The sequence below is a fragment of the Chlorocebus sabaeus genome, chromosome X, assembly GCF_047675955.1.
Source record: "Chlorocebus sabaeus isolate Y175 chromosome X, mChlSab1.0.hap1, whole genome shotgun sequence".
Lineage (NCBI taxonomy): Eukaryota > Metazoa > Chordata > Mammalia > Primates > Cercopithecidae > Chlorocebus > Chlorocebus sabaeus.
In genome coordinates, this window is record NC_132933.1 from 67,625,538 (window position 1) to 67,643,288 (window position 17,751).

General features: G+C 32.4%; 1 protein-coding gene across 9 annotated transcripts in view; it reads right to left on the reverse strand.

Moving 5' to 3' along the window:
- Nucleotides 1–783: 783 nt before the first annotated feature.
- ZNF711 (zinc finger protein 711) overlaps nucleotides 784–17,751 on the reverse strand; it is a 28,782-nt gene continuing 11,814 nt past the window's right edge. For 4 of the 9 annotated variants that reach the window (XM_007992189.3, XM_037989476.2, XM_037989478.2 and 1 more), the window contains 5 exons: nucleotides 9,687–9,842; nucleotides 8,864–9,001; nucleotides 5,780–5,827; nucleotides 3,993–4,136; nucleotides 784–3,490 (listed from right to left, as the gene is read on the reverse strand). In XM_007992189.3, the coding sequence (XP_007990380.1) occupies nucleotides 2,313–3,490; nucleotides 3,993–4,136; nucleotides 5,780–5,827; nucleotides 8,864–9,001; nucleotides 9,687–9,842 (1,664 nt within the window). In that variant the 3' untranslated portion in view covers nucleotides 784–2,312. Of the gene's footprint in view, nucleotides 3,491–3,992; nucleotides 4,137–5,779; nucleotides 5,828–6,697; nucleotides 6,836–8,863; nucleotides 9,002–9,686; nucleotides 9,843–17,751 lie in introns of all 9 variants that reach the window. The other 5 variants (XM_037989471.2, XM_037989473.2, XM_037989475.2 and 2 more) reach the window with 2 other exon arrangements.

Below are 17,751 nucleotides of genomic sequence, written 5' to 3' on the forward strand. Positions count from 1 at the left end.
TCCTCAGTAAGAATTCCCTCTGTCCACTCACCCACAACTATCTGTTTAGGCATAGTAATTAACATGTGCCAGAATTACAGCAGGTGCTTTTATCTACCACCTTATTACTCATATGGTGGCAACACCTGGGAACTTAATAGGAATGCAGAATTGTAGGCCCACACCAAATCTATTGAATCAGAATATGCATTTCAGCAAGTTCCCTAGGTGATCTCTATAGACGTTAGATTTAAGAAGCACTGATCTAACATGTGAGGCTGATACTTCTTTTTCTGCTAGTGATTAATAATAATTAATAATTCAATTGACAAAGAGTCTTAACTAACCATGCCATATATATAGAATTCTATGAAATGCTCACTGGTTTGAACATAGAAAGTTATTTTTATGCTCATTTGTAGAAATCTTTGCCAAATACACACATCAATACTTTTCCTTTTGAATGTATATTGGGGAACATAATTAGATGTATTCACTGCTCAGGATTGTATCATTTAAGCAAGTTAAGAACTTTTAGTTTTCTCTATAATATGAAATCTAAGATCTTAAAATGGACACTTTTATTTATAGTATTTCATTATGATTTTAGCAGATAACATACATTCTTAAGAAATATGCATTACACAGTCATCATAACTGTTTAAATTCCTAGTTCATGTTGTTGTTAATGAACAAAATTCAGCAAGACATTAAAGAAAGGACCAATCTGCCTAAGATAAATCGGAAGTGAAGTATTTTAATACAAAATATTGCAACTTTAAATAAACTCATAAAACCATGAAGTGCAATAAATGCTTTTTATTGTATGCTCATTTCAATGAGTAACATTTAGAAATAATAATCCCACATAACAGTAGCGATCTTATTTTACAGCGTGTACATCATTTACAGCCACATAACACACAATTTTAGTAGATATTCCAAATTTAATATTCTGAAGTTAAGAAAGATAAAAAATTTATTCTCAAGGAACTGATTCTTATCTGGTGCAAAAACAGAAAGGTGAACATTATTTGAAACACAAAGCCACAATATAGCATGAAGTAAAATTACATTTTAATTATGGTAAACAGCTGAATGTAAACATGAAGCAACTAAAACTTAAAAGTACATATCATATGCATTACATTTATGAACAGGATTTTCATAAAATTTCCCTAAACCAGTTTTTAATATTAAGTGCCATTTTGATTTGCAGCATGCTAACACAAAGCGTTGTTAAAGGGATGCATATTTTAAGTTTATACACTGTAAACTAAATATCCACCTCCAAACTCTATTGGCAGCATATTGCTCTGTTTAAATACTGCATAAACACTGCCTCGTATTGAAAATGCATGTTAATAATATGGTATATAGATTTTAAAAATCAATTTCAATAATGGCATAAAATTGCACCTTTAAACATTAGAGCAAGTAAGACTAGAACAATCATACTTGCTAAGACTGTCCTAAAAAAACTCTAGACATTATAATATTTAAGAAAACTGTGTTCTCTCAATTTAATCTTTAGATCATTAAGAAATATAGTGCTGATTTTGTTTGCAACGCTAATGTTGCATCCAGTTTCGAAAGCCACATTTGACTCAAATATACTTTTGTCATATATGCCATACTGAACAACAATCAACTTGAACATCAGAAAAAAAGGGAACTTTAATCTTTATAGACTTCACCTTAGACCTCAGCACAGAATGCTATATTTTAATTATCCTATCCTGTGATAAAATATTAACAGCTCTGAATTCTTTTTTAATAGTACTGAATTAATCTAACCTGCTTTCCAGTTAGTTTTCTTTTAATGAATACACAAAACTTTTGTTGTTTCTGGAATTTAATTTCCAGGTACAATATAAAAGGCTCAATGACTAAGTGACTGATGAATGACCACATTTTGTCTCCCCGCCCCATTTCTAAAATTGCATAAAAGTGGGTTTGCTTGCTATAGCAAAGCATCGCTAAACTCAATTATGTATTCTCTTTTCAGAAACATTTGTATCTAACATAATCAGCCAAATAAAGTATTTGTCTTTGCTTTTCCCCTCTGTAGTTTAAGTATGCATATAATACTATTACATAGATACTTAAGAAGTTTTTCTGTGACCACTATAGTGCTTCTTAAATTCTTTAAGTAATTTTCAAAGGGCTATGGGATCCCCCATGAATTCAAATATTTTAAGATCTTTAATACAAAGAATGTAAAGTCATGGTTTAGTATCAAGCTTTGAAACCTGGTGAGACAGTTAGTGAGAGTTTTCTCCCAAGTAGCATATCATATCTCCTAAATAGCTTCTTTCTTTATATTGATCTTATTACATAAGAGCCTCTTTGTGGTGCCTCATAATATGTTGATTTTTTTCTGATGGTCTTCGGAATCCCTTCTTGCAGAATTCACACCTGTGTGGATAGTCTTTTGTATGTATCGATATCACATGTCGTTTGAAGCCAGATGCATCTGTAGTGCTGTATTCACAATACTCACATTGGTAAATCTTCCTTCCAGTATGGGTCTTCATATGTTTTTTGAGCTCATTTTGTTGTCTGAATCCTCTCTTGCACCTTTTACATTTCAATGGCTGATCTTTAGTATGAACTGAAAGGATATGGCCACTAAGAATAAATGGATCGGATGTTTTAAAGTCACAGTGCCTACACTGATGAATCTTCCTACCCTTATGGATATCACTGTGCTTTTTGAGCTCAGAAGGACGATGAAAACCTTTATCACAGACCTCACATTTGTGAGGAAAATCCTTAGTATGAACAGATATGATGTGCCGCTTAAGGTCACTTGAATTGGTGCTCTTATGGTCACAATGAGGACACTGGTGTGTCTTATGTCCTTGAAACAAATCCAGATGACGTTGAAGCTCCCTCTCATCACCAAATGCTTGGGGACAATGCTCACATTTATATGGCAAATTGTTACCATGTTTAGACTTAATGTGAGTTTTCAGATTTGATTGATCTGCACACCTGAAAATACAATACTGACACTGATATGGCTTCTCACCAGTATGGGTTCTCATATGTTTCTTGAGTTCAGAAGGATGTCGAAAACCCTTCCCACACTCAACACAAACATGAGGAAAATTCTTGCTGTGAACGGCCAACAAATGTCTGTTTAACAGTCCTTGTTCTGCAGTTTCATAGTCACAGTATTTGCACTTGTGCATCTTCGGCTCCTTGTCTCTTAAAATAAGTTTATTGGAACTCAGTGGACTAGCCTCTCTGTATCTTCGTGTGTATTCTGTAAATTCATGGGTTTTGTCGACTTTGTTTATAAGCTTATGGCTTTCTAAGTGGTTATGGAAACTCACTTTCTTGTTAGTTGTAAAGTCACAATCTGTACACTGATATTTTTTTCTCATTAAATGATCAGGATGATTCTTCATGTGTCTTTTTAAGAATCCCCTGGATTTAAACTTTTTTGTGCAAATATGGCAAGGGTACACTGTGAGGGGCTGTCCATCAGGACCTATTATAACAGCTAGATAAAGAAAAGAGAAAGTTGTGACATTTGGTCAGACTGTTTTAAAGGATTTTATAACAGAAGTGCCAAAACTAGTTGGCATTCACTATGTGAAAACTATACTAGTTGAATAAAATTCTGTAATATAACAAATACATAATAAAAGCAATTTATGCAAAGTAGCTCACTAAAATGTAATGAGCAGCACTCTACTATGAACCACTCACATGTCAAAATGCAGTATCATATATATTTTGAATACCAAAAACAGGTACCCTTTATTGTTAAACCAACATGAAAATTCTCTGTAAAAGTATCTTTGGAATAAAGAGCAAACAACCATAGTTTTATTAAGTACCAGTCACACAATATGAAAAACAAAAACCAATTATCTATAGCATACACAAACAGGTACGTGGAGAGTAGAACTGCCGTGTAAACCACAGATATTTTTCTTTGGTGACAAAAAAATACTTCCACATCTCAAATAATTATAATATTCATACAGCAAAGTATTTACCTGTTTGCCACTGCCTGGTTTCTCCCCTTCTCCTCTTCTTGGCTTTTTGTTTAAGTACTTTATTTGTATTAATGCTGTCACAAATTTGAAGGTACTGTGCTGCTGTACTACTTCTGCTTTCTAATGCTGAGTCCAAAGTATTTCCTGGAAAAAAATTGAAACATTATTAAATTACATACATTTATACTTTTTTGGTTCTGTTGGATGAGTTACTATAGATGACATGACACCAAGTTACCACTGTGGTAGTAAATTTCACAAAGTATATCCATCTTATGATTCTCTTTCTCTCTCTCACTCTTGCTCTCTCTCACTCACAAGTAAAGACATATATGTGTAAACACTTTGAATAAGATATCATGTGAAATTAACTTTAAAATATCTCAGTCTGATCATCAATTAAATTTAAAATATCTCAATTTTATCAGGAATAAACTGATAAGATGAATGTAACATAAGAAACTGGATTTGGGCTGGGCATGATGGCCCACACCTGTAATCCCAGCACTTTGGGAGGCTGAAGCAGGAGGATTGCTTGAGGTCAGGAATTTCAATCCACCCTAGGCAATATAATAAGATCCTGTCTCTACAAAAAAACAAATTAGCCAGGCATGGTGGCATGCACCTGTAGTCCCAGCTACTTAGGAGCCTGAGATGGGAGGACTGCTTGAGCCCAGGAGTTCAAGGTTGCAGTGAGCTATGATTGTGCTACAGGACACCAGCCTGGGTAACAGAGCAAGACCCTCTCTCTTCAAAAAAAAAAAAAAAAAGAAGAAGAAGAAGAAAAGAAACTGAATTTGAAACAAAATCTTGGCATCAGACCAATTTTTTTTTTTTTAAACCAATGAAGGCTGATGAAATTAATTGAAAAAGAAATGTAGATATATTAGTGAACCATTATAGTTATGGTGACTATGTGTAATGCATAAAAAAAAACAGATCTCTTATAGATATGCTTCAGAATAATGTACTTGATATAAAGAGTACTACATATTAATATTGATTTTAGGGGTTAACATATGGTAGGCAATTTATTGCAATTTCAGTATGATCAGTGCATACATTAAAAAGTACTTAATAAAATCCCAGTTCTCAAAAATCCGTTGTGGTTTTATGCAATTTAGCTAAAAAATGTAGACCTACAAAACTGTCAGGTTAACTTATATGCTGTGATCTATACATCTCATCAATTTCTCGAAATCAACACTTAAGTTTAGAGAGTCAAACACTCCCCAAGGGTAGAAACAGAACAATGACACGTTACCATAAGAAAGTATCTCCTTGCTTAAGAAAACTTAACAAGAAGATCAACTAGAGAATAACACTATATAGAGTCTATTAAAACTAAAACAAAATTAAGCTGACACATGGGTTTTATATAACAGTTATATATAAATGCACTGGTTGCCATAGAAATTAAGAAAACAGTTCTGCCCCGAAAAGAACACTAACAAGGGGTTGATATCATGAATAATTGTTACTTTTCTGTCCAAATAATTTCTATTTTATTTTTTCCATAGCAACCTGTTATGGTCCATGTGGTAAACTGCCTGATGCTTGAAGTTTGAGGGAAATCTAAATTGAACTGCATTTACAGATTAACACACATTATGTCCACATATAAATTAATTCCTCAAAGAGGCAAACTCCTATTTAACTAACTAGATTAGGTATGACTAAGCAAGTAAGAGTCCAACAAATGTGTCTGTAGACACAAACTTGTTACTTACCAAGCAGTATATAAAGTCAGACCTTTAACTCACATCTCATATACAATGCTCTCTCACCTGATGCTTGACAATCTTCATATCTTCGGGAGACTCTTCTTTCATCTCCTTAAAAAAAAAAGACTAATTAAAAACTGATATGCTAATTATAATGACTACTAGTGGATCACATCTTAATCTACAGAATCTTACTTTGCCCACCATTCCTTGGGTTAAAAAAAAATTGTTGCGTTTTTCCACTCCCATAGGTTAGATAATGTCACATACTGAAAATAAGGGCTGCTGTCAGCATCCTTGGAATTGTCAACATCTAGAACAATTTTACTTTTTAAATGAAAACTGGGTAGATATTTCTGCAGTGTACCCCCAACTTTGAAGATGCTCAATAAATGACTGTTGAATGAATGAACCTTTGGAAGAACCAAGTTTAGATAAATTAATGCATTTGAACATCAAAATTTTTCAAAGTAAAAAGTATACCTGGACCATCTTGTACATTACATAGGAATGAAATAAAATAAGACTGAAAGGGAAAAAATAAGTTGATAAATTTACCTTTCATTATATACTTTCTAAAAGAGCATACCTGGGTTTCTGTTTCTTTTTCAAAACCCCAAAACCTTATCATCTGTAGAGTTAATAAATGAAATAAGTTTTTCCAAAAGAGGAAGGATCGATTTTCAAAGGATATTCCTATTTTAGAAAAATAAAATTTTTTATGGCACTCACTTATACAGGTAGGATTTAAAATAGATCATACTGAAAAACATAATGCATTAAGCAAGATTCATTTTAAATAGTACAAGGTGTGTGGTAGGAAAATCATCTAAAGTAACTAGAGATGAATCAGTCCACAGTGTAAAACATTTTATTATATTAGCCAATTCATGGTGGCGTTCACACAGCTTATTTAATGGCCTATAGGCTGAGTAAATACATGTTATGTACTTATCAGGTGAAAAAATGCCAGTATCCTACCATATGCCGCAGCCCAGACAACAGGGACAACTGTTTTATTAACATCAGAGTCCTCAAGCTGAATCTCAGGGAGAGAAGTTCCTTCCTCTTCCCCTACAATGACTTCCATGTAAACTTCATCTGCTATTTCAGCGCAACCTAAATTTTAGAAATAATTGCTTGTTTATAACCCCAAATATTTAATAAATGGGTAAAAATTCCAAACAATGTAAATCTTTCAACTTTCAAATTTCAGTTTGGTTAATTTAAAAATTTATAAATTTAATTTCAATTTATATTAGGCACTTTTGGAGGCTAGTGCCACTAGGAGACAATCATTTACCAAAATTCTTATTCTTCTCTTAGAACCAAGTCCTATGGAAATGGCTTTTAAAAATTTTATAAAAACATGTGCGCTTGAAATATATGGAATGATCATACATTCTATCAGGCATTATACATTTATTTGCCTGACAGTCTTCTGGGACTCAGAAAATATTTCTCATAGAAATAATACTAGAAAGTGGTCCATACTATCTCATATACTATATTATAAATGAAATGCAGTACTATACATGTAATAAAAAAATCATCAAAAATACTAATTGAAAAAAATTTAAAATTAAAATTATACATGTATATAATGCTAGTGATCAAGAATATGTGGACACTCTTCAATAGGCCAGATTTTAAGAGATTCTACTGAGGAGAGAAAGCATTAATGAGTTTCATTTAACAAAACAATATTGCGGTAAGAAAAAAAATATTTAAACCTAGAGAGCCACAATATACTTTATATAAAATAATCTGTTTACATTTAACCTGTTAAATAGAAAATTGTCTTGAATTTTTGCTTTTCCTTTGATTCACATACTGGGATCCTGGATGACTACAGAAGAAATGTGGGGGAAAATATGGGAAAAAAGTATCCCTCTTCTCCCAAGTTTGTCTTCTCTCTATTAACCAAAAACAGACACTGGTCTAAGTTTCCCACATTCCCACAGAATTCTGGTATAAGTTAAGTTAAACCTCAATCTCTCATCTCCTACTGTGCCTCTTTCCTTACCAATGAATAAAAAAATAAAGAATTTAGAGACCAAATAGAAATTATTTGATTAAACTATTTTCCTATCCATCAGAATCTTCTCCACTCATTTGTTCTGGTATTTTCAGTTGTAATATATTACTCATGTTTGGGGGTGGAATTCAGCACCCTATGACTTCTAGGGAAGGAAACTTGGAGTAGGTATCAGAGTGCAGCACAGGTAAAGCCCAATATTGTCAAGTTAATGCAGTGAAATGGAGGCTCTTACCCTTCTAGGGCAAGGCAACATTGTGTTTTTCTCAGCATAGTAAGAAGACAGGAATAGCCTTAGGAAAGGGCTGCATTCCTATACTGAGGTGAGGAGAAAGTAGGCAGAGAGTAAAATGTCTTTATAAGGAAACATGTAGTATGTCAGGAAAGGAAACCTGAGGAGGTTTGATCGTCCTGTGGTACTTAGCCCCACAAAACCTTAAGCAGCAACTGCTTGGAGACCATCAACAGCATAAGAAATCAAACTCCTGGCAGCTTGGCTTGGAAGCATACTTACATAAGATAACCCCTTAGTGACAGGAGAACAAACCATCAGCCCTTCCATTGCTAAATCCAGAGAGAAGCCAACAGTGCCCACTGCCATGTGGAAAGAACACTGGCAGTGGAGTTAGATAACCATTAAAATCCTGCCCTTCACACTTAATATTGGAATGATCTTGGATAAACTGTTTTCCCTGAATCTTTTTTTTCCTTCCATAAGACAGAGAAAATATCACCTATCTCAGATATGAGTGGTAAGAATTAAATGAGATAACATCTTGCAACATATTCAGTAACGCACAGAAAGTAGGTACTCAATAATTACATATTCGTGAGCTTCACTGACGTCAGGAGCTGTATGTTGCTCATCTCTGTATTTCTAGTATAGTATATTAAGATATATTATCTAACGTTTGGTGATTTGAACAATACATGTACAAATGAATGGTCAAAAGGACCCTTCTCTTTTAAATTATTTACAGCAAAGGGTCAAAGGGTCAGGCTTATTTTATTGAACTTTGTTCCTATACAGTGCTTGTATCTCTGAGATTTTTTTTTAAAGAATGCATGATGGCTACTGATAAGTCACTACAGTGCCCTTATTTTCTTACTGATATCATCTTCTTCTTGAGAAGAATCTTTAACTGCCATGTAAACCATCTTCTCCCGCTGCATTCGGCTCTGGTCAAGCACTCCAGCTACTGAATGTCCACTGGTGTATTCACTCTCTGTGACAATTTCTGTTCCACCTTAAAAATTAAAACACATATTAAAATAGAGAAGTATCATGGAATAATCACCTAAATTAATAAGGAGAATATATAGAAATATTTCCCTTTAGAAAAAAATAAATTCCAAAATAAATTTCAAAGTGCCAAGAACATTTTCCTATAAATTACACTTTAAATTTTCAGCTATCACTGAGATAGCTGTTCATCCTTACATCAAACTTATATGCCAAGCAGTATATAAGTCTTTTATATGTATTTACCCATTTAACCCTCACAACAGCCTTACTAGGTAGCTGTTATTATTACGGGCATTTTATGGATGAGGAAACAGACAGAAGGGGGTTAAGTAACTTATCAAAGGTCACTTAGCTAAGTGGCAGGACCTATTTAAAACCCAAGCAGCCTGCCTCTAGAATCCATGCTCGTAAACACTCATTATAGTTTCTTAATCTAAACCAAATCCTCTCCAATCATTTGTTTTTGATATTTTCTGCTGTAATATTCTACTCATGTTTGAAAGAATCGAAGAATGACATATTCTGCATTCCTGCTTTACATTCATATACAATTTTTAAAAGTAGATTATCCCCAAAGAAACATATAATAAAAAACTATGCTTTGAGAATGTTTTTAAACTAGTCCTCAGAAAACAGAATAAATTATAACTCCTATTAGAGCAATAAATTAAAATTAGTATTTGTACCTATTTCAACATCATCTTCAGCCTCTGCTTTAAATATATACACTTTTATTACTTCTGAACCAAACCCATCTTCTTTAACATCTTCTTGTGAACCATCACTGCCAATTTTTAATGGTGTATTCCCCATATGCTCTAATTTCTCTCCAACATCATCCACTATAAAATATAAACAAAATTAATTCAGTCAAAAAGTACCATTGACAAAAAACAAAAGAAGAAAAATTACCACTGACATTTACTGGGTGTTAAGCTGAAAGTGTAACGTGAAATAATGTTAACCACCTACCTATTGTATTCACTTAATAACCTATTATGAAGCCATTAAAAGTGTTATGGTTCATGAATAATAGACATTGGGGACTTCAAAAAGGCGGGGGGAGGGGAGATTGTGAGGGTTGAAAATTTATCTATTGGGTACAATGTTCACTATTCAGGTGATAGGTACACTAGAAGCCCAAACCCCACCACTACACAATATTACATCCATGTAATAAACCTGTACATGTGCAACATAAATCTATAACAATAAAATTATTTTTAAAAATTAAAAAAGTGTCAAGGTTCATGAGAAACAGTATACATGATCAGTTATATTACATAATCACCATTATATAAAAACCTATTTATAGATTTCAATTAATAGATACAAAATACTTAACCATATAGCTTTAATTAAAATGGCTTCATATTTCATCACTTTCAACATTTTCAGGTAAATCCTAACACCAAATTTAATAACAGAAAAATTAAGAACATAAAACATATATTACTCATAAAATGAGTTCACATAAACAACAGGTCCCAAATTAAATAGTGGTTGTTTCTAAAACAAATTAGCATACAAGATCTAGGATTAAAAAAATAAACACAAAGAACACCTAAATGACTATAAAAAGGGCTTTTCATAAATCATGGAAATAAAATCTGAGTAAATACTCTAATTTCTGCAGGGTCAATGGAAGACAACTTCAAGCCATAAATTTTGTATATATCTAGATTTTGCAATGTATGCTTTACTTCAAAATTATATGTAAGGGAAATAAATGGGTATTTCCCCCTCTTTTGCCTTCTTAAAAGTAAATCATATATAAAGATAAGGCAACAGTATTTGGGCCTATTTCTTACATTTTAAATATACTTAAAATTTTTGATTCTCCACTATATAGTCTTTTAGGATAACACTTAAGTTTACATGAATATTATGCATGAACTATGCAATGACTAGATTAATAAACTCTGTCCTCTGACCATAAATAATATTCAAACAATATATTCCTCCTAAATATTATATGCCTATAATTTTTTATTTTAATGCTGTTCCTATAAAAACACAAATGTAATCTAAATTGAAAATCTACTCCTCATTATATATATCACAGTACTAAATATGAAACATCAAATTGTGAAGCCCCTACATACATCTAACAATTCTAGAACCATTAAAAACAGAATAAAGTGGCATTAAAAAGCTATTAATTCAGCACTCCTAAAAACAATTTTAGCAAGGTCTAAATGGGTCAAAGTCTAGATTTTCCTTACTTCAGTTTCAAACTTGATACATACAACTTCAAAAATATTCCTTAGGCCTTTCAACATAGTGGAAAACAACACATATCAAAATTTATTTTTACATTGCAGAGTTACTTTAACTTTGTGATTAAATATAAATGATTCTATCCTATTTACAAATTTTAATAGCTTATTGTCTATGAAAGAAAGCATCCAAATGATCAAAATAAAGACTACATATTTTCATTCCATCACAGCTCCTAATTATATTACTAAACTTTTGGCAACGTTTTTGACAATGGGACAAATTAAAATAAAAAAAATGATTAAGTATTTGATATCACCGGCTTAACAGCTTCTCTTATAAAATAATGTTGAATAAAAATGACATTATAGAAAAAATTATCATTAAGTTTTCAGAAAAAAACTATATTCTCATTCTTTAATTAAAAACAGATTAAAAAAACTTCAAAAAGTGTTCAAAATACAAACTTTTAGGCTGAAATAACTTATGGTAGATTAATAAAATAATAAAAATACTCTCATTTTATAAATTCTGCTTTATTATACATGAATAGTTTAAAGTGATCGCAGTTCCTTCTGGGATAAGCTGAGTTAAAACTATTATTCACAAAATTAAAGTTCATGAAATGAAAGTCACATTTTTTTCACCACTTCTCAATAGTTTTGTACCATAATTTTAGCATTAAGTATGAAATTACTAATACTATTCTCTCTGATTCTATTTCTACCTTTTCTTAAGGTTCATACTTCTAAGTTTAATGCATTAATTTTTACTTAGATTCCTCAGAATGAGAAATTTTGAAATGTACTAACTGAACTTATTCTATATTTTAAGTTCACAGAAGATGATAAAATTATTAAAGATGTTGGCATGCAGTTTTAAGAGGTAAACTATCAACTTGAACAAGATTTATTCTATATTCTTTGTTATGGAAAGTACGAAATTAACAAAGACTTAATAGGCAATCAACTGACTTTAGAAATAAATCCCCAAAGGCCCTTCTTAATGCAGATAATACTCAAAGAACTTTAAATTCAAGCTTAACTTTTTTGCTTGTTGTAAGGTATGCAACATTCAAGTCCAATAGTGTTATTTCTCAATCCAGCAATAAATGAGTAATAAAATACCCACCACAGAATTCTTCTGGTACTAAATATAATATAAGAAAGTGAGGTGCATTGTTTGCCAACACTGCAAAGTTTGATAACATTCAATTTTTTTTTTATGGCCCACTCGCACAATTTAATTAAAATTTCATTTTAGTAAAATGTACAATATAACATTCCTTTTTAAAAGTTAGGTAGGCTTTTTATTTTACTTGTTGTATGTTAGTTACATCTACCAAAATTATATGGTGAGTATGGTAAAAAAAACAAAACAAAACAAAACAAGAAACTATACAGTATACTGATATACCACAGCAATGGGATTAGGCAATATACAAAGGATCTGTATTTCACAATAGTGAAAAAGTTACCTTTATATTTCAGAGGTATGCCACTCCCAGGTATATACTCAAGAAAACTAAAAATATGTACCTACACAAAAACTTGTACACAAATGTTCATGGAGCATTATTCATAATAGCCAAAAAGTGGAAACAACCTAAATGTCCATTAACTGATGGATGAATGGATAAACAAAACGTGATAATACCCATATAATGGAACGTTATTAGTAATACTGAATGAAGTACAGTTGACCCTTGAATAACATAGGTTTGAATTGTGCAGATCCACTTATCCATGAATTTTCTTCTGCTCTGCTACCTCTGAGACACCAACCCTTCTTCTTCTCCCTCCACAGACTACTCAATGTGAAGACAATAAGGATGAGGACCTTTATGATGACCCACTTCCACTTAATGAATAGTAAATATATTTTCTTTTCCTTATGATTTTAACATTTTCTTTCCTCCAACTTACTTTATTGTAAAAATACAGTATATAATACATATAACATACAAAACTGCTACTGGTAAGGCTTCTGGTCAACAGTAGGCTGTTAGTAGTTATGTTTTTGGTAAGCTGAAAGTTACATATGGCTTTTCAACTGTGTGTATGTCGGCGGGGGGGTGGGGTTCAGCACCCCTAACCCCTGCATTGTTCAAGAGTCAAATGTACTGATATATGTGATGACATGAATGACCCTTGAAAACATTATGTGAAGTAAAAAAAGCCAGACATAAAATGCCACATATTGTATAACTCCATTTATATGAAATGTCCAGGATAGGCAAATCTATAGAGGCAACTCTGTGAATATACAAAAAACCACTTATTTGCACACTTCAAATGGGTAAATAAAATGATGTGTAAATTATATCTCAAAAAAACCACTATAGTTTCTAAAATTATAAAGGCGTTAACTTTTTTTACCCCTGAAATTAGAGAAGTTTGAATGAGATTTCCCATCATGATGTTAACAAGATATTTTGCTTCATACAAAATTATGTTCCTTAAGCAAAAATCCTCAAGAAAATACCAGTAAACTAAATTCAACAGCACATCAAAAACTTAAAACACCATGATCAACTAGGTTTCATTCCAAGGATGAAAGGTTGGTTCAACATATGCAAATCAACAAATGTGATTCACCACACAAACAGAATTAAAAGCAAAAACCATGTGATTATTGCAATAGATATGGGAAAAGCTTTTGATAAAATCAAAATGTATTAGCCCTTCATGATAAAAACTCTCAAGAAACTAGGCATCAAAGGAACGTATCTCAAAATAATAACAGCCATTTATGACAAAACCACAGCCAATATCAAACTGAATGAGCAAAAACCGGAAGCATTCTTCTTGAGAACTGGAATAAGACAAGGATGCCTACTCTCATCACTACTCTTCAGCATAGTATTAGAAATCCTAACCAGAGCAATCAGGCAAGAGAAAGAAATAAAAGACACCCAAACAGTAAAATAAGTCAAACTATCTCTCTTTGCTGATAATATGATTCTATACTTAGAAACCCTAACGACTCTGCCAAAAGGCTATTAGAAGTGATAAACAATTTTATCAAGGTTTCAGGATACAAAATCAATGTACAAAAATCTGTAGCGTTTCTACACACCAACAACATCCAAGCTGAGAGCCATATCAAGAATGCAATTACATGTACAATAGCCTCAAAAAATACCCAGGAATATATTTAACCAAGTAGGTGAAAAACCTCTACCAGGAGTACTATAAAACACTAATAAATGAAATCATAGATGACACAAACAAAGGAAAAACATACCATGCTCAGGAATTGGAAGAATCAATATCATTAAAATGGACATACCACCCAAAGCAATCTACAGATTCAATGCTATTCCTATCAAACTACTAACGTCATTTTCACAGAACTGGAAAAAACTACACTAAAATTCGTATGGAAGCAAGAAAGAAATAGCCAAAATAACCCTAAGCAAAAAGAACAAAGCCAGAGGCATCAATTACGCAACTTGAAACTACACTACAAGGCTACAGTGACATAAACAGCATGTTACTAGTACAAAAACAAACACATAGACCAAAGGAACAGAAAAGAGAACCCAGAAACAAAGCCACATAACTACAACCTACTAATCTTTGGCAAAATCAACAAGAGTAAGCAATGAGAAAGGACTCCCTATTCAATAAATGGTGCTGGGATAGCCGGGAAGCCATATCCAGAAGAATGAAACTGGACCCCTACGTTTTACCATACAAAATTTAGCCAAGACGGATCAAAGATTTAAAGATAAATCCTCTAGCCATAAGAATCCTAGAAGAAAACCTAGTAAACACTATTCTGGATATTGGCCTTGAGAAAGAATTTATGACTAAGTCCCTAAAACCAATTGCAACAAAAGCAAAAGTTGACAAGTGGGAACTAATTAAACTAAAGAGCTTCTGCACAGCAAAAGAAACTATCAACGGAGTAAACAGACATCCTACAGAATAGGAGAAAAATATCCACAAACTATGCAACTGACAAAGGTCTAATACCCAGAATCTACAAAGAACTTAAACAAATCAGCAAATAGAAAACAAGTAACTCCAATAAAAATGGGGAAAAGGCAGGAACAGACACTTCCCAAAAGAAAACATACAAGTAGTCAACAAACATAGGGAAAAATGTTCCACATCACTAATCATCAGAGAAATGCAAATGAAAACCACAATGAGACATCACCTCACACCAGTGAGAATGACATTATTATTATTATTATTATTATTATTATTATTATGCCTGTTCATACTGACAAAGCTATTTTTTAAAATGTTTTTATTTCAATAGCTTTTTGGGGAATAGGTGGTGTTTGGTTACATGAATAAGTTATTTAGTGGTGATTTATGAGATTTTAGTGCACCCATAACCCAAGCAGCATACACTGTACCCAATGTTTACTCTTTTGTCCTTCACCACCCCCAACCCTTTCTCCCAAGTCCCCAAAGTCTAACGTATCATTCTTATGCTTTGCATCCTCATAGCTTAGCTCCCATATATGAGAGAGAACATATGATACTTAGTTTTCTGTTCCTGAGTTACTTCACTTATAACAGTCTCCAATTCCATCTAGTTTGCTGCAAATGCCATTATTTCATTCCTTTTTATGGCTGAGTAGTGTTCCATAGTGTATATATACCACATTTTCTTTATTCACTCGTTGATTGATGGGCATTTGGGCTGGTTCCATATTTTTTTTGCAATTGCAAATTGTGCTGCTATAAACATGCATGTGAAAGTATCTTTTTTGTATAATGACTTATTTTCCTCTGGGTAGATGCCTAGTAGTGGGATTGCTGTATCAAACAGTAGATCTACTTTTAGTTCCTTAAGCGATCTCCACACTGTTTTCCATAATGGTTGTACTAGTTTACATTCCCACCAACAGTGTAAAAATGTTCCCTTTTCACTGCATCCATGCCAACATCTACTATTTTTTTTTTTTTATTATGGCCAGAATGGCCATTACTAAAATGTCAAAAAAAAAAGGAAAAAAAAGATATTGGTAAGGCTGTGGAGAAAAGGGGACACTTAAACACTGTTGGTGGGATGTAAATTAGTTCAGCCACTGTGGAAAGCAGTTTAGAAATTTATCAGAGAACTTAAAACAGAACTACCATTCAACTCAGCAATGCCATTCTGGGTATATATCCAAAGGAAAACAAATAATTCTACCATGAAGACATATGCACTTGTGTGTTCATCACAGCATTATTTACAATAGCAAAGACAGGGAATCAACCTAGGTGCCCATCAACAGTGGACTGGATAAAGGAAACATGATATATATACACCACAGAATACTATGCAGCAATAAGAAAAGGAGAAATCACATCCTTTGTAGTAATATGGATGCTGCTGTGGGCCATTATTCTAAGCAAATTAATGCAAGAATGGAAAATCAAATACTGCATGTTCTCACTTATAAGTGGGGTCTAAACATGGGGTCCTCATGGACATAAAGATGGCAACAACAGACATTGGGGACCCCTAGAGGTGGGAGGGAGGGAGTGGGGCGAGGACTGAAAAACTGTTGGGTACTATGCTCAGTACCTGGGAGATGGGATCATTATACCCATACAAATCTAAAATAAAAGTTGAAACCAAACAAACGAAAAAAAATAAAATTATATTCCTCAAAGGAGTCCTTATATTTGATACATGAGGTAGTTATCAAAATAATTATTCTAACTTAGAATATTCCAGAAACTTTTTAAAAAATCTTTTGCAGAATTAAATCATAGAAGATAACACAAGGTATGACTATTCACAATACATGACATCTAAATTTTGGACTACTTTAATATCAAACAGTTTAAATTAATGAATACTCTTTCAAAGACATACTGAATTTATTTTAGTATAGACTACCAACTTTTGCCACATCATTTTATATGATAACCATAACTATGTCTTTTAAAAAATGCCACATTAAGATGTAAATATGGAGTTGCTTTAGTAATCTATATCTATTTAAAAATAGGTAACAATATTTGCAGTCTTTTAGTGACTTACATCATTCTCTTAAAAACAATGTAAAAATTCACCTTCAAAAGTGTTTATATAAGAAAAAAGTTAACATGCTAAACTTCAGAATTAAATTTATAAATTAAAGAAATCTAGTTTATTTTCAGCTTTAAATTCTCTGACACACATATGCATACAATCACTTTATACACACATAACACACACACTCTACCTGGCTATTAACTTCCCAGTCAACCATTTTTGTATTTTAAAAATAAAAGAATAAAAATCTTCCCTGGAAAAGTAAAAAAAAAATTGTCTAATCTTTACTACTTGTAGCATGATCCCTTCAAATTTAATAACTAATATACCTACTCCTTTAAGCTCCATCAATAACTTATCAAGATATTTTCTATTTTTGTTGCTGCTCTCATAAACCCATCATTTAAAATGAGAACAAAATATTTCTATCTTCCCGCTTCAGATAGAATGTTTTAAGAATCTTGCAAAGCAGTCTAAAATAAACATGTTAAATGGTTTTGCATAAAATATACATGCACATATTTAGGCAAATGCAATATA